This window comes from Scyliorhinus torazame, chromosome 3 (assembly GCF_047496885.1).
Source record: "Scyliorhinus torazame isolate Kashiwa2021f chromosome 3, sScyTor2.1, whole genome shotgun sequence".
NCBI classification, from domain to species: domain Eukaryota; kingdom Metazoa; phylum Chordata; class Chondrichthyes; order Carcharhiniformes; family Scyliorhinidae; genus Scyliorhinus; species Scyliorhinus torazame.
In genome coordinates this window covers 50,710,869-50,735,884 of record NC_092709.1, presented here as the reverse complement: position 1 = coordinate 50,735,884, position 25,016 = coordinate 50,710,869, and the positions used below count along the sequence as shown (strand labels likewise).

The window sequence follows — 25,016 nt, the reverse complement described above, 5'->3', positions numbered from 1 at the left end:
GTATTCTTGATCAGCTGCAGTACTGTGGTTATCTGCAGAATAAACTTTCCCAATGTGTTCAATACACCATTTGAATTCTGGTGCCGATGCTATTTTCTTGAAAGCTGTTATCAGATAAAAACAGCAGAGCTGTTTCTCTTTTGAACCATTTGCATTGCACCCTTTGCGTATAATAGTGTATGAACTTGTCAAAATTCTAAATTTTGAATATTATGTAACCATGTACCGCTGTTAGTGCAAAGCCAAGCATTACTGCATGTGGAACATTATCTTTGTGGTGATCAGATGTTTTTCTCTCAAATCATAGGTTCTGGGAACTGCATTTGATCCCTACTTGGGAGGGAGGAATTTTGATGGGATCTTGGTAGATCACTTCTGTGAAGAATTCAAGACTAAATATAAATTAAATGTAAAGTCTAATGGCAGAGCTTTGCTCCGTCTGCACCAGGAGTGTGAGAAATTGAAGAAGCTAATGAGTGCGAATGCATCTGATCTTCCAATGAACATAGAGTGCTTCATGAATGATATTGATGTTTCTGGTAGAATGAACAGGTAAATTTATTTTGTGTCCTTTTCATTCCAAATTTATTTTGTTGTATTCAACTTTGCTGAAGTGAAGAAAGGAGGGACAAACTGGAAGGCAATTTATAACATTAATCTTTTGAGGAATTTAGATCTGCTGACAAATGTCAACTTGAACATAGTCTTTCTTATAACTAATACAGACCACATCTTCCACAAAAGTCACTCTGCCAGGAAAGATTGAATGGAGTGGATTACTGTGGTGAGGTCTTGGCCAGTTTCTACTACATGCAGATTTAAAACTTGTTGAATTGCTAAAATACCAAAAAATGGCAGTATCAAATATATAACAGAAGCATATTGTAACTAAATTAATGAGTTACAGAAAATTACACTAAGTGAATGCGATGGTTTTATTTTGTGTGCACTAGTTGAAGTTTGGATATAATTTCTTCGAGTATCTTCCTAGCTTTTTATGTAGTATTGCTGAAAAAGGATGGCCATATAAGATGCTAAGCTATCTTTTGGAATTGGTCCTGTCTTGGATTGTTTTCATTCTATTAAAAGCAATCGTCCTATTTGCTGCCAGTAGACTTGTGATATGTTCAAAATATTTGTTCTTTTCCAGAGCACAGTTTGAAGAACTTTGTGCCTCATTTTTAAGCAAAGTGGAGACCCCTTTAAAAAACGTAATGGAACAAGCTAGTAAGTGATCTCATAAAAGTTAGTAACCTTGTAACGCTGTACTCAACCATATAATATTAATCTTTATAATAATAATCTTTGTTGTTGTCACAAGTAGGCTTGCATATGAAGTCACTGTGAAAAGATCCTAGTCTCCACATTCCGGCACCAGTTCACGTACACCGAGGGTGAATTCAGAATCTCCAAATTACCTAATAAGCACGTCTTTCTGGATTTATGGGAGGAAATGGGAGCACCTGGAGGAAACCCATGCAGACACACTGAGAACATGCAGATTCTGCACAGACAGTGACCCAAGCCGGGAATCGAACCTGGGACTCTGGTGCTGTGAAGCAACAGTACTAACCACTATGCTACCATGCCACCCATATATGAAGTGTGTTCTTCTGTGTACGCACAATTGTGGAGTTGGAATACAAATAGCGATTTGGTAGTACAGAACTTGACTGTTGCTGACCAAAGTCATTTTGTAAAAACCTTTTGTCTTGTAGTCAGGCCAATCACGAGAATACCAATGTTATGAGAAACAGTAACTTTAAATAATATAAGAGGCATAGATTGGTTGGCAAGTGGCCTCTGGTTGAAGGGTTGCCTTGCAGAATGCACCAATTAATTGTATTGGCAGTTGACTGCAAGCGTTGTTTCAATAATTAAACCAGGCAGCTTGACTCTGGTCAAGGTATTGCCGTGAAGAATATATGTATACTGGAAGTTGCATATATTGATACAGTTCTTGACAACATGTACACACATTGCGTCCGTTTCAGCTAAACAAAAAAAGTATGATAGCCATTCGCTGATTCATTCCTCGGGGCAATGTCTTGACCAATCAGTCGAGCTGCCTGGTTTAAATTTTTAAACTATGCTTGGTAGAGAACTGTCAAGTCACCGCTTAACTGGCGCATTCGCCATGGCTATAAGCTCTACCAGTCAACACTTGCTAACTTTATCATTATAGTATAAAACTGTTGGTTCCCCTGACATTGGTATTCTTGCAATTATCCTGGTGAGTGCAAGATGAAGCTTCAACAAAAAATTTTTTTTTTCAGAAATGGGTAGTGAGAAATAGTATGTGACAGTGCAGATCAGTGCCAATTTAAGTAATGAATTCTGTCCTAATTTGTATAATAGAAATTACCCATGTGGACTTAGCCTGCCATTATTACACATGTCAGTAGTTAGTTAAGCTTGAGCGGCTTGTTTCAGCAGCTGCCGCATGATCAGTTCCCATTGTCTTTCTGAAGTATCACTTGCATAAGGGTTGCCCAACCGTTTCACCTGGGGAGCCACATGATAAAATGTTGTCTACTCAAGGGGCCATTTGTGGAAAGATAAAAGTTCAACACAACATTGCAGATGAATTTTAAAATGAGATGAAGGGAAACCAGTTGTGGAACCAAAAACAGTAAGTTGAGTAACAGGGTGATGGTCCATGTCTGTTTCATTCCATCTCTGGCTCTCACTCACTTACCTTTGCTCACTGAGAATAATAGATGAGAGTGTGTGATGGTGTTTGTGGGTGACAAGTGAATGAAAACCCGATGAGTGACCCAGAAATATGGACACTGTTCCTGCACATATGCTCTCACTCCCCTCACATTCGATCCATCTCTCCCTCGAAATACATTCTCTCTCTGCTCACTCCCTTCACATCTGACCCTGTCTCTGTCCAGGAGGAACATGCCATTTGAGCTCTCCTGTCATGACTTGCTCCTTTAATTTAATTTTGGAGATACTTGAAATCAAATATCAATTACTCTGGGCCCCTTCTTCCCTCGCCCTCATTACTACAGAATATAGCTTTTACAAAATATAGACCTTGCAAACTATAAGTAATAAAAGTAGTAAATACCTAGCTGACTGCACTCACCCAATCAGCTTGCCTCGTGGCACTTTTGAATCTTAAGTGTCACATAAGGAACTCTGCTCCATTTAGCACTACGCTCTGTCTTGCTCCTTGTGCTATTTTCTTTCTCCCCAGCTCTGCTGTCTAACCTTGTCCTTCTTTAGAATCCTTTCTATAGAAAGGAGGCAATTCGGCCCTTGAAGTGTGCACCAACCTTCCAAAAGAGCAATCTATCTGAGCCCACTCCCCGTAACTCCATGCAATGATCATGACCAATCCACCTAACCTGCACATCTTTAGACTGTGGGAGGAATCCCACCCAGACACTGGGAGAGCGCGAAAACTTCAGACCCCCAAGGCTGGAATCGAACATGGGTCCCTGCCACTGTATAAACTTTGTTTACAAAATTATTTCTTTTTTTTAACATCGACTTGATTTAACTTCCCCATTGCTAGTGTTCTTTACTGAAATTCAAGGATCTACTTTTACAAATGATCTGTTTTTCTAGTTAAAGCTATTTAAGCACAATTCCTAATAGCAGCTTCTCTCCAAACAGTGCATTTACCGTTTTCCTTGATGGCCACTGCTGGTATGTTTTTCCAACTCTGGCCTGTGCCCCAGTAGAGGTGTTCCTCGCAGGTCCAGCTGTCTCCAATCCCGGATGGTGTTCATGTGGATATTATTTTATACCTTCTGTAAATTTGTAAATTCACCTTGTAACTAGTTAAAAATATTAGCCTGTTGAATCTCGGGTGTATGTGTGCGTGCAGGTCTGTCTCTCACAGTAAGCATGACGTAACCTCATGCTTAACAAAGTAGCACTACTGCAATTTGCTGATCTCCAGTCGGTGTGCTCTGCTAGAAAATAAAATGCCTTTATGCTAATCCATAGTGTACAATATTTGTGTATTGTGAAAATTGTCCTTTTAGTGGTAACTGAATGTACTTTAATTTTAGAATTGCAATTTGAAGACATCTACGCTGTTGAAATTTTGGGTGGAGCAACAAGAATTCCAGCTGTGAAAGAACGAATTGCAAAATTCTTTCATAAAGATTTGAGTACAACTCTTAATGCAGATGAAGCTGTAGCACGAGGTTGTGCCTTGCAGGTAAATTACTGATTCGTGTTTGTTCATTTATAAACTAATGAAAAGAGGAGTTTTTTCTTTTTGTCCCGAAACATTTTAAGCTCTTTAAATCATTTTCATTATTTCTGTATCACGTATACCTTCAGTCATGTTAATTGTCTCGATATGGAAGAAATGGAATAATCTGCACAACATAAATAGTAAATAAGAGACTTGTCAAATTGAACCCTTGTTTTGGAATGCATTTCTGAAAATTTTCAACTTAGCTGAAGAGTTCAGACAAACAAGAAATGCTTCAAATTATGAAGCATTTACATTCTGGGCTTAAATGCTCAGCTACAGTGTCCGTTCTGGCTGCTATCTAACGCCACTCCATTGTTAGTTGTGGCCCTGGAGGGGAACCACACGACCCACCCACCCCCAAACTGAGGCCGCACTCAGTGTAATTTCTTGCACTAATAAACTCAGGTGAGCAGAGTCCTAAGTGCAGGAAGAGATCCGGGCGCCATCTTTAAATGACTCCCCTTCAACTTGCCTTCCGACGCGTTCTCCGGACCCCTCCAATTCCCTGACTCGCCTTTAAGGGTGTCCTCGGTGGGGAGGACCTCACCCCCACCTCACATGGTCAGGACTCCCTGGGCCTGATCCCCGGCACAGGCCAAAAGCCAGGGTGGTGGCGCCCCGAAGTGCCGGTATGCCCAGTCCCCGTTTATGGGACCAGTACTAATCGGCGTTTAGCTGGGATCTCATCAGGAGGCCGCTTGACACAGCAGCAGCAGGCTAAGTAGGTTCGTAAACTTACCTAACCGTGCAGGACTGGGTTCTGCCCATTATGGACAGGACCAAAATCGTGACATCTAGCGAGGTCTGGTTTGATCTTGCGAGGTGTAGCGGCCTCTCCTGGGATCTACTGGCCGCAAACTGCTCCGATTCCGACAGTACATGGCCGGTAGATTGCGCCCTAAATTTAGATCATCAGAATGTTTGGGAATGAACTCCTAAATTTTAATCACTATTAAGCATTGGGAGAAGGTGTAGACTGATGTCAGTAAGGGATTTGAACCTGTCATTCGATTGTCAAATTTTGTTCAGTTATGCTCGATAGGAAAACAAATCCAACTTTATCCTTGCCAAGTTATATCTTATTGTTTTTCTTTATAACTGTGTTAAGAGATAATGACTTAATCTCAAAACCTTTAATAATTACAGGTTCTGGTCAGTTTAAATTGCATGTTTTGCAGTTGAAAATTGTTTTGCAAACTTCAAAGAACACCTTTTACTAAGATGGAACATATTTTTAAAATTGTAATATGTTTCTTTTTCTCTCGCCCTCACCCAGTGTGCAATTCTTTCACCAGCATTTAAAGTACGTGAGTTTTCCATCACAGATATAGTTCCTTTTCCAATCACTTTGAAATGGAAATCTGCAACTGAAGGATTGGGGTAAGTAGTTCGTATAGAAAGCACCTGCATGATGATATGGTTTATCTGTGCTCCGATGTTGTAAGCAATTGCACCATGTTTCTTGTGGAGGGCGATATTTAAATGCAATACTGATGGCATTTGAGGAACTTGCAACATTTTAAGATTGCCAACTAACTTTCTTTCTCCATTATTAAAAATATTTTGAAGATTTTTTTTCTCAATATAACACCACCTTGACAGCGATATTTATACAACAATTACAATATTTCAACCCCCCCCCCCCCCCCCCAAAACCAAACCCCCAAAAAACTCCCTAACATCAAATGGTGACCAGCTCCCTGAAGTAGGAAATGAACATTTGCCACCTCGGGTAGAACCCTATCATCGTTCCTCTCAACATATACTTGACTTTTTCTAAATGTAAGAACTCCATCAGGTAACAACCATGCTGCACTGGGTGGAACCGAAGACTTTCAACCAAACAGAACATTCCTTCGAGCTATGAGCAAGGCGAAGGCAAGGGCCCCGTATGGTAAATTTGAAACCCCAAAGATAGCCACCAATGGGCAAAGTTCCACTCGACCCCAAGAATTCCTGACTTGGTGCTGAAGAAGACCCAAAACCTTATTAGCTTATGACAAAACCAGAACATGTGCTTATTGTGGTGTTGGGTGTTCTGACACACAGATGAGCCAACACGGTTGTATATGGTACAACGCTATTTTATTCAAACTTACTATGTACAGTTTTGTCTTTGCACTCTGCACGTGGGGGTTCCCTGCTTGTGATGTTTCAACAGCTCTTCCCTGTTTCTTTATCCCCAGACCTACTGACCACCAGGTGTCGTGCTCGTGCTTTTTATGTGGTTGGTGTTCTTGTCTGTGATTGGTTGTGGTGTTGTGTGCTCTGATTTGCCTGTTGGTGTGTCCATCATGATGTGTGTGTTTGAATATCATGACATCCCCCCTTTTTACAAAGATATGTGCCTACGTGGTAATAAATATGATCGTGTCGTGAGTGCATCTAAGTGTGTGTGTGTCGTGTGCAGCATGTGCATATGACGGAACTATGTACATGGGGCGATGTCGGGTGCGTCACATGAACCAAGTTGTACCATAACATAACATAAATGCGAACGAGAGAAGAAGAAAAAAAAACTTGAACAGTTGTCCAGTCAGACGACATCTGGAACGATAAACAACAACAGGTTATCATGTAAAATTGTGCAACTTGTTAAGCATATGAACGGTATTATAAGTCCAGTCTAATGGGCTTGCGACGAGTTCGGGTTGACCGTCAGGGTGGCACACCACTCATCGGCTGGATTGATGGCATTGACCTTGTTGACATCAATGACGGAAACGCGGAAGGCATCCTGGTCATCTGCATCACTTAACTGGAAGTCTTGATGCGTGGGCTGGGCGGTCCTGACTTGTCTGCGAGATTGTCGAGGATGCGCCGGATCCATGGGTTGAGCCGAACGACAGTGGGCTGCGTAGTGGCCCATCTTGCCACATCTGAGGCACTGTCGGTTTTTTGCAGGACATTGCCCTTTTAAATGTAGAGCTCCACAATTGCCGCACGTCATGACGTCACGGCGTTCGTTGCGCCACTGCGCATGCGCAGTGCGATCTTGCGGTGGGCGCGCCTGCGCAGTGCGTCCCTCGTTGTGGCCGTTATTTTTGGCGCGCACCTGCGCGGGAGACCGCGGGAAGCGGCCGCTGTCGTCCGGGCCGTGGGTCGGGAAGTAATCGACGGCCTGGATGCGTTCGACGTCGTGGGCGGCCTGGCTTGCCGATTCGACGGCTGGGGACCCCCTCCGTGCCAACTCGGACGCCTGAAATCGGGCAAAACGGCAGGTAGCATTTTCGTGGAGGACACAGGCTTCCACAGCAGACGCTAAGGTGAGGCTTTTCATTTTAAGAAGCTGCTGGCGTAGGCCACTAGAGGCAACGCCAAAAACAATCTGGTCCCTGATCATGGACTCTGTGGTGGTGCCGTAACCGCAGGACTGCGCTAGAATCCGGAGGTGCGTCAAGAAGGGTTGAAAAAGCTCCTCCTTACCTTGCAGGCGTTGCTGAAAGAGGTATCTTTCAAAACTTTCATTTACTTCAACTTGAAAGTGCTGGTCCAGTTTGAGGATGACCGTGTCATATTTGGATTGGTTTTCGCCTTCTTCGAACACCAGTGAGTTGAAGACGTTGGTGGCGTGCTGACCTGCGTAGAAGAGGAGCATTGCAATCTTCGTGTCATCCGAGGCACTCTGTTTTTCGGTGGCACGGATGTACAGGTCAAATCGCTGCCTGTAGAGCTTCCAATTGGTACCTAGGTTCCCCGCGACTTGCATCGGCTGCGGTTTGTCGGTGTGGTCCATGTCCAGAATGGCAGGTTAGTAGGCAGGTATCGATCCACTCCTGTACCATGTGGTGTTGGGTGTTCTGACACACAGATGAGCCAACACGGTTGTATATGGTACAACGCTATTTTATTCAAACTTACTATGTACAGTTTTGTCTTTGCACTCTGCACGTGGGGGTTCCCTGCTTGTGATGTTTCAACAGCTCTTCCCTGTTTCTTTATCCCCAGACCTACTGACCACCAGGTGTCGTGCTCGTGCTTTTTATGTGGTTGGTGTTCTTGTCTGTGATTGGTTGTGGTGTTGTGTGCTCTGATTTGCCTGTTGGTGTGTCCATCATGATGTGTGTGTTTGAATATCATGACACTTATGATGCACTGGACCCCTAGAACACCACTCTCTCCTATCATCTACTTCCGAGAAGAATCCACTCATCCGTATCCTGGTCAAGATGTGCTATATGAAACACCTTAAACTGAATCAGTCTGAGCCTAGTGCACAAGGAGGTGGAGGAGTTCACTGTGTAGAGCGTCGCTCCACACCCCCCCCCCGCCACACCACTTCACCTCCCCTATCGGGGTTCCCTCCCATTCCATGAGTTCTTTATAAATTTCCGAGACCTTCCCCTCCTCCACTCCCGTTTGTGACACTACCTTGTCCTATATCCTCTGGGGCGGTAGGTACGGAAAGGTCGAGGCCTGCCTCCGCACAAAGTCACTCGCCTGCAGGAAGCGGAATCCCCCCCCCCCCCCCTCGCAGCTCAAATTCCTCCTCCAAACACGAAAAGCTGCTGTCAATAATAAGATCTCCGAATCGCTCAATCCCAGCTTGCTGCCACCTCTGAAACCCAACCCCTCCAATGCAAACCAGCGGTTGCCAAAAATAGGTGTCCATACTGATGTGCCCTCCACTATCCCGATACCCTCAAGACCACCACTAGCACCGGGCTCGAGTACCGAGCCGGCGAGAATGGCTGAGGTGCCATTATCAGTGCTCTTAGATGAGGCCGCCTCCACCCGCTTCCACACCAACCCCTCCCCCATTACCCACTTCCTGAGCATTGCTATGTTCACCGCCCGGTAGTAGTTTCTGAAATTGGGTAGGGCCAGCCCCCGCTCCCCTCGACCCCACTCCAGCAGCACATTCTTTACCCGCAGGGTTTTACCCACCTACACAAGCTCTGAGATCACCGTATTCACCTTCTTTCTAGACTTTTGTTGCCATTGCTGCCTTTTCAGCCCCTGGAATTGCTGCAGCTTGGCATTTCCTGATGGTGGTGGAGGAGGGTGAGGGTTTTTTCTCCCAGTTTTAGAAGGCTATTTTGGAATTAAGTGCCTAGTTCCAGGTTTTTAGGAGGAGAGCCACCTTTTGTGCTTCCGCTCAGCACATCTCCGTCACTGGAAGTCGATTGCTTAGTTTAAATAAATTTTCCGTTGCAAGTCGCACTGCAATTCCGTCTTCGGGCACCCTTTGTGTAGAAGTGTTTCTTAACTTCACTTCTTAAAAACTAGAATCTGACCTGTGTATATCCCTGAGTCTGCAACCAGCAGAACACAGATCCCTATGGGACACCAGTAACATCCTGTCGATGAGTACTCCCTATTTTTGACTCCTGCTCTCCTGCTGTTCAGTTGATCTCTCTCTCTCTCTCTCTCTCTCTCAACTGGGTTTAACTAGGGCAAAGATTATCACTCGGAAATCTAAGATGAAAGTTAGGGCAGGTTTTCATTGTTCATGACGTGGAGTGTTTTATCATCTTGGCTATTGAGGCAGTCTATAACATCATTGAGAATTCAATGGGCAGGTTTTTTTAAAAATCCCCTTATGTTGGGAATATGTGGCTCCAATGACCACTTCCTGTGGGGTAAATTGTTCCTTTCTGCTTCAGTGTTACTCCATCTGACTTGTTTAAAGACAGCTATCTGAACTTTGGGTGTGGCCCTTCTGAATATTTGTTTTAACTTTTGTTTCTATCTTGTGTTTTAAGAAAAATGCTTTTTGTTAATCTGTCCCTATCGTCAAATTGAGATTTATAAATTTGCATCTGCTAGGTTTAGGGTTGTTAGTGGCACTCTTATGCAGAGTTGTCTGCTTATTAATGTATTAACAGTCCTACATCTGCTGATGGGACCCAAATTTTTACAATTAAACTCTCTCTGGACTGAATCTATTGCAAAAATATATGTTCTTTAATTTCTCCAACAGTATATACAATTAATGCATTGAGCTGTCTTTTATTCACTTCATAAATTGCTTTATTCCACGTAATTTTAAACTCATGGTACAGTCTGTCCAATTGTTTGCATACCATCAAATATAAAGAACATAGTCCATTTGTGGATGAAATATTTTGAAAGAAATAGGTTGGTAGGATACAAATAGGTTGGTAGCACGGTAGCATTGTGGATAGCACAATTGCTTCACAGCTCCAGGGTCCCAGGTTCGATTCCGATTTGGGTCACTGTCTGTGCGGAGTCTGCACATTCTCCCCGTGTGTGCATGGGTTTCCTCCGGGTGCTCCGGTTTCCTCCCACAGTCCAAAGATGTGCAGGTTAGGTGGATTGGCCATGATAAATTGCCCTTAGTGTCCAAAATTGCCCTTAGTGTTGGGTGGGGTTACTGGGTTATGGGGATAGGGTGGAGGTGGTGACCTTGGGTAGGGTGCTCTTTCCAAGAGCCGGTGCAGACTCGATGGGCCGAATGGCCTCCTTCTGCACTGTAAATTCTATGAGGTTGTCAAACTGTAGAATTAAGTTAGATGTTAGGTCAATGATCTTCGGAATCAGCAGATGCAGTGAGTGGATTACTTGTGAAACCTAACTGGTTTCTGTGCTGAGAATGTACATGAGTTTCTAGAAGCTTGTGTCACCCAGTCACTGATCTCCTCGTTCACTTTGATAGGTCAGAAGAATTTCCCTATTATCCCCATATCTACTGTTTTTTTTCTCTTCTAGGAGATCAGGGTGGGTTTTGGAGTGGTGAAAATCCATTTGAAACACCATGCTAAGGCTGGCTCAATGGACTAGCTAATACTTTCCTGTTGTCTCATTCATGTGTTATCTTTCCCTGTCCTCCAAGGAAGATTGAGTAAAGTGGCTATAGAACATAGAAAAATACAGCACAGAACAGGCCCTTCGGCCCACGATGTTGTGCCGAACCTTTGTCCCAGATTAATCATAGATTATCATAGAATTTACAGGGCAGAAGGAGGCCATCCGGCCCATCGAGTCCGCACCGGCTCCCGGAAAGAGCACCCCACCCAAGGCCAACACCTCCACCCTACCCCCACAACCCAACAACCCCACCCAACATGAAGGGCAACCCTGGACACGCTATGCTGGAAATTTTGTGCCGTGTAGATGTATGACTTCTTTGTGTAAAAAGCTTTCCTTGGACTAAATTACAAGATTTAGATAAAAGATATTTGCACACATCCTGCTGCCTGAATGTAGTTTGTTCCTTTTCTGAAACATGATATTAATAACAGAATGAGCAAGCTGTTTAAAGATGTAATAATAACAGCAAATAACATTTTGCAACCAAGTATTAGAGAGCACTAAATTGTCGTCTTGTTTGTAAACTGTTTCTGAATGTTTAAATTCTTTCAGTGAGTGTGAAGTTTTCAGCAAAAATCATCCAGCACCGTTCTCCAAAGTAATTACCTTCTACAAAAAAGAACCTTTTGACCTGGACGCGTATTACAGTAATCCACGGGAAATTTCATATCCTGATGCCAGAATAGGTAGGAATTTTTCATTCAACCAAGAAAAACGTTTTTAAAAGCAGTTTTCATGCTTTTGTTAAATTAAGCACATCCAATCATGTGTCTGTAACGATAGCATCCTTTTCAAACTTAAATGCCAGTAAAATGTCATGTTGCCTCACATAATGATGAAAAGCATAATGATATACAGCTGACAGACTGTGGTGTGACCCTGCTCTCCCAGATTGGTGATCACAAAAATCTGAGAATTTCAACTTTCCCACAACTACATCACCAGTTGATACCCCTTGTAAAATGTTGTACCTTGTTCTGTCGAGTGTCGTAGGGGTTTTAATGATCATGTGATAAGATTTGTACAATAGAATTGACCCTAATAGAATTTAATGTGATTTGCTTGAGTATGATTAGATTTTTTTGAGCTACATTTTGACAATTGTTTCAACAATTCTTTTTAGAATATTTTAACTTCAACCTTCACTCCCATGTGTCCCAATCATTAATTTGCTGTATATAAATAAAATAAGTAGATTAGTGATTTTATTTGGTGCTTTTAATTTCATATTTGGAATTCTATGAAAATCCTTTAATTTGCTTGGGTGACCTGATAGCATCACTCCAGGCCCACTGTGACTGCCCAGTAAAGAATGCTACGATCAGTGCACAGCGATAGAAGTGGAGTTCTCACTAGAGATCATTGAACCTACCTTGCCATTGACCACAAATTCCGGCCCAAAATAAATTTAATAAGAACACAAAAAAAACCCACTTTATTTGTTTTCAGTGTTTTGTTTTCTATGCTCTAAAGTTCTTATCTAAAGATGAATAATCAATATAAATGTGTAAACTGGGAACAAATATACTTTCAGGCTATTACTCGAAAAATTATGTTTACTACAGTTGAACTCTGATCCAAATTAATATTTGTCTTCATGAATAGTGGCTACAAACAAGAGCAGGAGTAGGCCATTCAGCCCCTTGAGCATTCACCACTATTTAATAAAACCATGGCTGATGTGACGGTAATGTCAATCTGCATGCTACCTAATATGATGATCTATCACCCTCTTGCCTACCAAGAATCTATCCAGCTCTGCCTTAAAAATTTTCAAAGACTCTGCTTTCTTCATCTTTTCGGGAAGTGCCAAAGAATAATGACTCTGGGTAAAAAAAATTTTGCTAGTCTGTTGTAAATGGGCAGCCCCTTATTTTTAATCAGTGACTCCTAGTTCTAGATTCTCCCTCAAAGAGGGAATATCCTCTTCATATCCACCCTGTCAAGAGCCAACACTGGCATCTACCCAGGAATGTGGAACATTGCCCAGGCATGATCTAGCTTACCTGAACAGGCGCCAGAATGTGGCGACTAGGGGGTTTTCACAGTAACTTCATACTTGTGACAATAAAAGGTGATTATTATTATTACACACAAAACGGGACAAATAAAACCCAGCAATTACTACCCCATCAGTCTACTCACGATCATCAGCAAAGGGACTGAAGGTGTTGTCAACAGTGCTATCAAGCAGCACTTTACTCAGCAATAACCTCCCCACTGCTCAGTTTGGGCTCAACTAGGGCTGCTCAGCTCACAGCTTTGGTTCAAACGTGGACAAAAGAGCCAAGTTCCAGGCATTAAGTGAGAGTGACTGTCCTCGACATGAAGGCTGCATTTTACTTGGACATCAAGGAACCAGAGCAAATCTGAAAATCATGGGGGAATCTCTCCACTGGTTAGGGGTCAAACATAGCAGAAAGGAAGTGGCTTGTGGTTGTTGGAGACCATTCATCTCCACATTGCTGCAGGGGTTTCTCAATGTAGTGCCTTTGGCATAACTATCATCAGTTGCTTCATCAATGACCATCCCTCCATCATAAGATCAGAAGTGGGGATGTTAAGGGCAGCACGGTGGCGCAGTGGATAGCAAGCTGCCTCAAGGCACCGAGGTCCCAGGTTCGATCCCGGCTCTCGGTCACTGTCCGTGAGGAGTTTGCACATTCTCCCCGTGTTTGCGTGGGTTTCGCCCGCACAACCCAAAATATGTGTAGGCTAGGTGGATTGGCTATGCTAAATTGCCCCTTAATTGGAAAAATGAATTGGGTAGTCTAAATTTCCTTTTTTTTTTTAAAAGGGAAGTGGGGATGTTCACTGCACAATGGTCAGCACCATTCACATACTGGAACAGTCCCATGTCCTTTTGCAGCAAGACAAAAAACATTCCGGTTTGTGCTGATAAGTTGTAAGTAATATTTGCACCACACAAGAACCAAGCAGTGACCATCTCATGACCATCACTGAATCCCCCATTATCAACATATATTGACCAGAAACTGAACTGGACCAGTCATATAAATAGTGTGGCTACAACAGTGGGTCAAAGGCTGAGAGTTTTGTGCTGAGTAACTAATTTCCTGACTCCTCAAAGCCTGTCTGTCCTCCATCTACAAGTCAGGAGTGTGAAGCATATTTTCTCCTTTGAGTGCGGCTTTAACAACACTTGAACTTGATGCCATACAGGGCAAAGCAGCTCACTTAATTGGCATCCCAATGACCACCTTGAACATTCATTCCCTCCTCCACTGCACCGTGTATGCATCATCTACAGGATGCACTGCAGTATCTCGCTAAGGCTCCTTCAATAACCCATTCCAAACCCAGAGCCTCTGCCACTTGGCAGCCGATACATGGGAACACCACCACCTGCAAGTTCCCTTCAAAGACGCACACCATCCTGATTTGGAACTATGTTACAGTTCCTTTTACTGTTGGTCAACATCCAGGGCTCCTTTCCTAACGGCATTCTTCTTTTACCTTCAACATGTGGGCAGCAGCGATTCAAGAAGGCAATTGACCACCACCTGGAGGGCAATCCGAATGGGCAGTAAATGCTATAATAGCCAGTGACATCTGCATCCCATAAACAAATTTTAAAAGCTCATATACTTGAATGGCAAAAGCAAGAAATATTAGTGCTTCTGCAACAAATGGGAGCCATGCAAAATCATGTTGCACTATCTTTCCATCAATGAAGAAATTATATTTTAGATGCAGTCTTGAGCATTTTAAGGGAAATTATTTTCCTTTTTTCCACCATCTTTTCTGAAGTAATTTGACTTCTCGGTGGGTCCTTTTCCACAACTCCTGAGTACCCTGTAATATCGTGACCATTTTTCACATGTAGTCCTAGGCAGTAAATTCCAGTGGGCTGGTTGACCTCAAAAGAATCATAGTTCAATCCAAACCTGAACTTAATTGCCCTCTCCAAACATGCCCTTCCAGCTGGAGTCACTGGATCATGAGGGTTGCAAAACATTTTTTTCGTCTTTCCCTGAACATGGACTTAACCTTGGACTTCCCCCATCTCAATTGCCACCTTGGCTGAGATCCGTTATTCAGCACAGACTAGAAATTAAACCTAGAACTACCCTGATTTATAAGCCTTGGGTACTGTTACATAAATTCTAGATTGGATTTCTACTATTATTAGTCCTCTCCCTTTAAATGAAGCTTCTTTCAAATAACACTGAAGAGCAATACTTATGGAACGCAATAAATAAACCTCATTCAAATATTTAAACATTGCGAAAAGATGGTTTTGCACCATTTTCGTGTAACTGTTGGAGGCTGTTTCATTTTATATGGTTATTTTTGTTATGTAGCCACTTATAGTTTTTCCAAATGTTCAAATACCTTTTGGTAGTCATCCAATTCTGGGACAAATATTTTGGAAAATGAATTATTCTTAATAAAATAATCTGCTTTAAATACAGTTCAATTTGTTTTTAATCAGGTCGGTTTACTATTCAGAATGTGACTCCTCAAAATGATGGCGAAAGTTCAAAAGTCAAAGTCAAAGTTAGAGTCAATATCCATGGTATTTTCAATGTGTCCACTGCGTCACTGATTGAAAAACAGAGACCAGAGGTTGGTCAAGCTGAAGATGTTCCAATGGAAACAGACCAAACATCTCGGGACGCAGCAAATGCAAAAATGGATAATCAGGTATGGCATACAAAATAGCTGATGCTTCCAAGTCCAAAGATGTATCTTTTGTGAAAGCTTTAATAAACTTTTTTTAAATTCAGAGGCACACCTTCAGTGACACATTTTTGATGCTTTATTCCCTGAAATGTTTCAATTAAATAAAAACCTATTAAATGAAAATTGTTGCAGTGACCCTTGCGCTTTAATATTACATATTCCGAAAGTAAAAAATATCTGCACTAATTAGTCAGTCCCTTCAATAATCTGTGTCTCTTTCTCATGGTTATGCTCCAGTTTTTTCCAGGTATGTGTCAGGCTATTCCCAGTGGGGTATCACCACTGACTCTTTTGTTCAGCCGTATCATCACCTGATGTGCATGTGCAGTACTAGCACACTTTATTGCATGGTGATTGGCTGTATTTTACTCCTTTTCCCTGATTCATAAGTATTGAAGCCACTTGTAGTGCCCCTACCTCCAACCACAGCACAGACTGGGGAATGAATATAGTCCCTGACATTTGGATATCTGTTTTGTAGTGTATTGTGCACGAAACAATAGCATTAGTTTGAACTAGTTCTGAAGAACCAATCCTATTTTAGTAAATTGGTTGCATCAACTATAATATAAAAATGTAACATTCTGGAGAAATTAATTAGTCTGCAAGATGATTAGTTATATATGTTTTGATTGTTCTGCTTTCTTGTTTTGATTATTTTTTATTGTGCTAAGTTTTTAAAATTTTGATTAATTTGTGTTTCTTTTGCTGTATGTCAGCCTTGCTGTTTGCTAATAGATGACATCTTTAGTTCAGAGGAAGTTTGTGTTGATCATATAACTTGAGTCTTGATTTTTCTCAGTTACTGTGACTCCTTAATCTGTGCAAATACAATGTTCTAAGCATATTAACATCTTATCACTGAAAAGTTTCTGATTTAATATGAGAACCTCACTCTGCCAAAGCAGATGCCTCCACCACTAAATAACATTAACCCATACACTTCAGAAATTCTTCATTGGACAGGGACGGCATGATGGCACAGTGGTTAGCACTGCTGCCTCATGGCGCCAGGGACCCGGGTTAGATTCTGACCTCTGGTGACGGTGTGTGGAATTTGCGCACACTCCCAGCATTGTGTCTGCGTGGGTTTCCTCCGGTAGTTCTGGTTTCCTCCCACAGTCCAAAGATGTGCAGGTTTGGTGGATTGGCCATGCTAAATTGTCCCTAGATGGGGATAGGGTGGGGGATTGGGTCTAGGTAGCGTGCTCTTTTAGAGGGCTGGTGCAGATCCAATGGACCAAATGATCTCCTTCTGCACTGCAGGAATTTTGAGGATTTTATGAATAAGCATCTTTGTGCCATAAACCTAATCCATGGTAATACACTGTTAGTTATTAGTTTGTCCATGTTTGCCTGTGGCACCAAAGGTGTCTGTATGCCTCTTTGACAAATAATAGGAGGCTGTTCATTCTGATTTGGTCTGAGATTACCATGTATATCATTTCATTTTACATTGAAATTTCAATGGCTAACTATCTTCTAATTATGGCTCTATCCATTAAGACATCCAGAAAAACAATAAAACAGGATGACTTAAATCTCCGGATTCTGACTCTTGGCTATTAATGGTATTAGCAGGAGTAGTACATAATCTAGGTTGGCACCTGTTAGTTGGAAATACTGCCATTTACATAAAGCATTTAAACTGACCAACATTTATTTCTCAACCAACATAACTGAAACAGGTTACAATTAAAGTACCCTCCAATTATTATGGCATGTTCAGGTGTTGTGGTTAAGTGCACAGCCCCTTGATGCACATACGCAAGGTAACTTAACGGGACTGGCTTGTGCTTAGCCTGTGTGGGAACTGGTGTGTGGCTGCATAGCTTGTAGGGAACACTTACTTATGAAGCATTGTGGGATTTGGCTGTGCGCATATTGTTTCATAGAAGCATAAGTAGGCCATTCAAGCCCTTGAGTCTGTTAAATAAAATCATGGCTGATTGAGATCTCAACATCATCTTGGTTCCATAATCCCTTGGATACCCTTACCAGATTGACATCCTATCAATGTTTTGAAAATTGACCTAGCCTCACTGCTTTTTGAGGGAAAGAGTTCCAGATTTCCACTACCCTTTGTGCATATTACTTCCTGGTTCCACCCCGAACGGCCTTTTTATTATTTTATGGAACATAGACGTCACTGGCTGGGCCAGCATTTATTTCCCATCCCCAATTGCCCTTGAGGGGGCAATTAAGAGTCAGCAACATTGCTGTGGATCTGGAGTCACGTGTAGGTCAGACTGGGTAAGTATGGCAGGTTTCCTTCCCTAAAAGATATTCGTGAACTAGATGGGTATTTACAATGATGAGCAGTGGTCTTACAGTGTTCTTTGGACTTGGTAATTCCAGATTTTTATTGAATTCAAATTTTACCATCTGCCGTGGTGGGATTCGGGTCCCCAGAGCATTAACCTGGGTCTCTGACAATACCACTAGGCAACTGCCTCTTGTTTGTCTAGTTTTAAGGTTATATCTCCTTAATCTGGACTCCAGGTTGTATGTCTCCTTGATCTGGACTCTCCAAAAGGAATAGGTTTTTTTCATCCCCCACTAGCCTACAAATCATTTCAATCATTTTTAAACATCAGTTGGAGCACCCCTCGTGCTTCTAGACTCCAGGGAGCACGAACCTTGACTGTGCAACCTGTTTTTATATATTTTAATACAGTCTAGCCCTGGTAGAATTCTGGTGAATCAATGCTGCATTAACATCAGTATATGTTTCCTCAGCTAACACTGCCTATCAAATTCTCTAGATACTATAGCCTAAACAGCTTTATACAACTGTAGATTTGTACAGCTGTTGCATTTTCGTACCCTTGAGATAAAGGCCAACGTTTAATTAGCTTTTAAAATTCCGTTTTCCTCGCATCTTGCTATTTAAAAAAATATATATTTTTATTCTCCTTTTTCACATTTTCTTCCAAATTTGCACCCACCAACAATAACCAATATAATGTCAATCCCCATATCAACAACAATCCCATCCTCCCACCAACCCCCAAACAACTGCCCGCATGTTAACATAACAAATAACAAAAAGGAATCACCCATAGTCACCATTAACGCATACAGTCTCTCTTCTGCCTCCCCCCACTAATGTTCGATGTTATCCAATTCTTGAAAGTACATAATGAATAACGCCCATGGATTGTAGAACCCCTCCATCCTTCCCCTCGGTTCAAACTTAACCTTCTCAAGAGTTAATAATTCCAACAGGACCCCCCAACCCAGGGCACAGGGTGGAGAGGTTGCTCTCCATTCCAATAGGATCCGCCTTCGGGCGATCAACAAGGCGAAGGCTACAACAACTGCCTCCACACCTGTTTACAACCCCGGCTGGTCCGACATCCCGAATATGGCCTCCCGAGTGCCTGGGTCTAGTTTCACATGCACCACTTTAGAGATTACCCTAAAACCCTCCTTCCAGTAATCCTCAAGGTTTGGACAGGACCAAAACATATGAACATGACTTGCGGTGGCCCCCCCGCAACGTTCACACACATCATCTACCCTCTCAAAAAGTCAGCTCATCCTCGCTCTTCGCATCTTGCTATTTAGCTAATACTCTGAACTTTACTTCTTGGATTTAAGGTGGTTCTTATGCTTTCCTGTCTTGAACTTCCATCTACCACAATTTTGCCCACTCACTACAAAATCACTGAATTATAGCGGTGCAGAAGGCAGCAATTTGACCCATCATGACTGCACTAGCTCTCCAAATGAGCAACTCACCGAGTACTGTTTCTTCCACCCCCCCCATAACCCTGCGCATTCTTCCTTTTTCTTCAGATAATGGTCTGATTCCTTCTTGACTGCTTTTTCTGAACCTGCCCCCACCATACTCTGGCAGTGTATTCAAACTCTTACCGCCGTGTTTTTAAAAAAAATTCTCATCACTCTTTTATTTCTACTAATTACTTTATTTTATATCTCTGCTTCGCATTTTGATCCTTTCACGAGTGTGAACAGTGTCTCCCTATCTGCTCTGTCGAGATCCTGCATAATTTTGAATACCTCTATCAAATCCCATCAACCTCTTTAAGGTAAACAGTCCTAACTTCTCCATTCTATCTTCATAACCCATGGAACCATTCAAGTGAATATTTTCTGCATCCATTCTAATGCCTTCACATCCTTAAATCCTAAATTTATCAATGTTAGTTTGTAAGCTTCTGCTTCCATCTACGTTAGTTACTGTACCATATAACTTGGTATTGTCCGCAAACTTGGATATACTATACAGCTGTCTACCACATCTTTATCCCTTATAAAAGCAAGATATCTAGGCAAAATCACTAATGCAATCTCATTTTCGGTGCTTGCCCAGTATCTTCACTCTGTCCTCTATTTTCAAACCAAATCTTTACTATTGTCCGGTTGGCTCCAATTCAAAATGCTTCCCATTTTCTTAAGGTTCCACATGAGATTTGTTGAGTATCTTCTCACACAACTTCACAACATGAAGGGTGTTTAATAAAAGCAATTCATTGTTGGGTGACATAACTAATTCATGTTAATGGGGCAGCACAGTGGTTAGCACAGTTGCTTCAAAGCTCCAGGGTCCCATGTTCAAGTCCCGGCTTGGGTCACTGGCTGTGTGGAGTCTGCAAGTTCGCCCAGTGTCTGCGTGGGTTTCCTTCGGGTGCTCCGGTTTCTTCCCACAGTCCAAAGATGTGCAGGTTAGGTGGATTGGCCATGCTAAATTGCCCTTAGTGTCCAAAAATATTGGGTGGGCTTACTGGGTTACGGGGATAGGGTAGAGGTGTGGGTTTGGGTAAGGTGCTCTTTCCAAGGGCCTGTGCAGACTCGATGGGCCGAATGGCCGCCTCCTGCACTGTAAATTCTATGATTTTGTAAAAATGTTAGTGGAAGATTAAAATGAAGATGACACGATGGTTCAGCAGGAGATACAATTTTTCTTTTGAATTAATCGGTAGTTATTTCAAACTTTGTTCTCCAAATGGATAAGTTTTTTTAAAAAATATATTTTATTGAAATTTTTTTCCCGGAGCAACATTTTTCCCGCTTACAAAACAAGCGAAACGATAACAGTAACAAAACAGAAATTTTTGAACTTTTTATTATTAATAATAATAATAATATACAAGTAACAAAACCTCGTACTCTATTGACCTATACTCAACTGGGCCTCCTCCCCCCTGTGTTGCTGCTGCTGGTCATCCGTCTTCCCTCTAACGTTCCCCTAGGTAGTCGAGAAATGGCTGCCACCGCCTGGTGAACCCTTGAGCCGATCCTCTCAGGGCAAACTTTATCTGCTCCAGTTTAATAAACCCCGCCATATCGTTTACCCAGGCCTCCAGTCCGGGGGGTTTCGCCTCCTTCCACATGAGTAGGGTCCTGCGCCGGGCTACGAGGGGCGCAAAGGCCACAACATCGGCCTCTTTCGCCTCCTGCACTCCCGGCTCTTCCGCAACTCCAAATAGAGCTAACCCCCAGCCTGGTTTGACCCGGGCCTTCACCACCTGCAAAATCACTCCCGTCACTCCCTTCCAATACCCTTCCAGTGCCGGGCACGCCCAAAACATATGTGCGTGGTTTGCCGGGCTCCCGCCACACCTCCCACATTTGTCCTCCACTCCAAAGAACCTGCTCAATCTTGCCCCCGTTATGTGTGCTCTATGTAGCACCTTGAATTCAATCAAGCTAAGCCTGGCGCATGAGGAAGAGGAATTTACCCTGCTTAGGGCATCAGCCCACATACCCTCCTCTATCTCCTCCCCTAATTCTTCTTCCCACTTTCTTTTTAGTTCGCCCACCGATTCCTCCCCCTCTTCCCTCATCTCTCTATAAATCTCTGACACCTTGCCCTCTCCGACCCACACCCCTGAAAGCACCCTGTCCTGTATCCCCTGTGTCGGGAGCAACAGAAATTCCCTCACCTGTTCTCTAGTAAACGCCCTCACCTGCATATATCGCAAAAAATTTCCCCGAGGCAACTTATACTTTTCCTCCAATGCTCGCAAAAGTCCCATCTATAAATAAATCTCCCACCTTCCTAATTCCCAACTGGTACCAGCTCTGAAATCCTCCATCCATTCTTCCTGGGGCGAACCTATGGTTGTTCCTGATAGGGGACCCCACCAGGGCTCCCCGCACCCCTCTCTGTTGCCTCCACTGTCACCAGATATTCAGTGTTGCCGCCACCACCGGGTTCGTGGTAAACTTTTTCGGTGAGAACGGTAGCGGCGCCGTCACCAGCGCCTCTGAACTCGTCCCTTTACAGGACTTTCTCTCCAGTCTTTTCCACGCCGCTCCCTCACCCTCCATCATCCATCTACGTATCATTGCCACATTGGCGGCCCAATAGTAATCACCCAAGTTCGGTAGTGCCAGTCCTCCTCTGTCCCTACTACGCTGAAGGAACCCCCTCCTTACTCTCGGAACTTTCCCTGCCCACACGAAGCTCGTGATGCTCCTATCTATTTTATTAAAAAAGGTCTTGGTGATTAGTATAGGGAGACATTGAAATACAAATAAGAACCTCGGGAGGACCATCATCTTAATTGCTTGCACCCTGCCCGCCAGCGATAGAGGCTGCATGTCCCACCTCTTGAAGTCCTCCTCCATTTGTTCTACCAGCCGTGTCAGATTAAGTCTGCAAGGTTCCCCAGCTCCTAGCGATCTGAATCCCCAGGTATCGGAAGTTTCTTTCCACTTTCCTTAGCGGTAAGCCTTCTATCTCTCTACTCTGGTCCCCTGGATGTATCACAAATAATTCACTCTTCCCCATGTTTAGCCTATACCCCGAGAATTCCCCGAACCCCCTCAAAATTTGCATAACCTCTATCATCCCCCCCGCTGGGTCCGACACTTATAACAATAGGTCATCTACGTATAACGAGACTCGGTGTTCTTCTCCCCCTCTAATTACCCCTCCATTTCCTGGAGTCTCAACGCCATGGCCAGAGGTTCAATTGCCAACGCGAACAACAATGGAGACAGCGGGCATCCCTGTCTTGTTCCCCTATATAATCGGAAATACTCCGACCTATGTCGACCTGTAACTACGCTTGCCGTTGGAGCCCCATAAAGAAGTCTAACCCAGCTAATAAACCCGTTCCCAAACCTCCTTAACACTTCCCATAAATACTTCCACTCCACCCTATCAAATGCCTTCTCTGCATCCATTGCCGCCACTATCTCTGCCTCCCCCTCCACTGGGGGCATCATTATCACCCCTAATAGTCGTCGCACGTTAACATTCAGTTGTCTCCCTTTTACGAACCCTGTCTGGTCTTCGTGCACCACCCCCGGGACACAGTCCTCTATCCTCGATGCCAGTACCTTTGCCAGCAATTTGGCGTCCAAGTTCAATAGTGAAATAGGTCTATAGGACCCACACTGCATCGGATCTTTGTCCCTCTTCAAAATTAGCGATATCGTCGCCTCCGACATTGTCGGGGGTAGTGTCCCCCCTTCCCTGGCCTCATTGAACGTCCTCGCCAACAACGGGGCCAACAAGTCCACATATTTTATGTAGAATTCCACCGGGAACCCGTCCGGCCCCGGGGCCTTCCCTGCTTGCATGCTTCCCAGTCCCTTAATAACCTCGTCCACCTCAATCGGCGCCCCCAGGCCTGCCACCTCCTGCTCCTCCACTTTCAGGAACCTCAACTGGTCCAGGAACTGCCGCATCCCCTCCTCTCCCTCTGGGGGCTGAGACCTATACAGTTCTTCATAAAAGGTCTTAAACACCTCATTTATCTTTCCTGCCCTTCGCACAGTGTCTCCCCTTTCATCCCTAATTCCTCCTATCTCCCTCGCTGCTGCCCTCTTTCGCAGTTGGTGCGCCAACAGGCGACTATCCTTTTCCCCATATTCATACCTCCTCCCCTGTGCCTTCCTGCACAGTACCTCCGCCTTTCTGGTGGTCAGAAGGTCAAACTCGGTCTGGAGTCGTCTCCTCTCCCTGTACAGCTCCTCCTCCGGGGTCTCTGCAAATTCCCTGTCCACCCTTAAAATCTCCCCCAGTAATCTATCCCTTTCCTTGGCCTCTGTTTTCCTTTTGTGGGCCCCAATAGAAATCAACTCTCCTCTGACCACCGCTTTTGGTGCTTCCCAGACCACTCCCACAGGGACCTCGCCGTCGTCATTGACCTCCAGGTATCTCTCGATACACCCCCTCACTCTTGCACACACTCCCTCATCCGCCATCAGTCCCACATCTAATCGCCAGAGTGTTCTCTGCTCCCTTTCCTCTCCTAATTCCAGGTCCACCCAATGTGGGGCATGATCCGAAACCGCTATGGCTGAGTATTCAGCTTCTTCCACCCTAGAGATCAACGACCTTCCTAAAACAAAAAAATCTATCCGGGAGTACACTTTATGGGCGTGGGAGAAGAAGGAATACTCCCTAGCCCTGGGTCTAAGAAATCGCCATGGATCCACACACCCCCATTTCGTCCATAAACCCCTTAAGTACCTTGGCCGCTGCCGGCCTTCTTCCAGTCCTTGAGCTGGATCTATCTAGCCCCGGGTCCAGCACCGTATTGAAGTCCCCTCCTAAAATCAAATTTCCTGCCTCCAGGTCCGGAATCCGACCCAGCATCCGTCTCATGAACCCCGCATCGTCCCAATTTGGGGCATACACATTAACCAACACGACCTCCATTCCCTCCAGCCTACCACTCACCATTACATATCTACCTCCACTATCTGCTACGATGTTCTTTGCTTCAAATGCTACCCGTTTCCCCACCAAAATGGCCACCCCTCTATTCTTTGCGTCCAGTCCGGAGTGGAACACCTGTCCCACCCATCCTTTCCTTAACCTAACTTGGTCCGCCACCTTTAGGTGCGTCTCTTGGAGCATAACCACGTCTGCCCTTAGTCCTTTCAAACGCGCGAGCACTCGGGCCCTTTTTATCGGTCCGTTCAGGCCTCCAACGTTCCACGTGATCAGCCTCACTGGGGGGCTACCTGCCCCCCTCCCGTGACGACTAGCCATTACCTTCTCTAGGCCAGTCCCATATCCCGCCTCCGCGCTCCCCCCGCGTCGCATTCCGCCCCCGACCACCCTCTCTTTAGCCATTTCCTTTTGGATTTCCGCAGCAGCAACCCAGGTGTCCCCGTCCCCCGTCCCCCCGCTAGATCCTTATCTAGCTTGATTGCTCCCCCCATATCACTTCCGTAAGTCAGCTGACTTCAACTGACCCCGGCTCCTCCTGCTCGCTCCTCGGCGCCCCCCCCCCCCCCTGGTGTGAGGGAACTCCCTTGCGCCTGTTTTCCCGCCTTATTCTTTCTGGCGCGGGAACACCCCTTTACCTGATCCACCTCT

General features: G+C 44.1%; 1 protein-coding gene across 1 annotated transcript in view; it reads left to right on the top strand.

The window, feature by feature from the left end:
* Window positions 1–25,016, top strand: part of hspa4l (heat shock protein 4 like) — a 119,677-nt gene that overhangs the window by 57,927 nt on the left and 36,734 nt on the right. Inside the window, exons 7-12 of the mRNA XM_072495675.1 lie at window positions 308–552; window positions 1,151–1,227; window positions 4,032–4,183; window positions 5,502–5,605; window positions 11,552–11,685; window positions 15,456–15,667. Of these exons, the coding sequence (XP_072351776.1) occupies window positions 308–552; window positions 1,151–1,227; window positions 4,032–4,183; window positions 5,502–5,605; window positions 11,552–11,685; window positions 15,456–15,667 (924 nt within the window). The remainder of the gene's footprint in view (window positions 1–307; window positions 553–1,150; window positions 1,228–4,031; window positions 4,184–5,501; window positions 5,606–11,551; window positions 11,686–15,455; window positions 15,668–25,016) is intronic.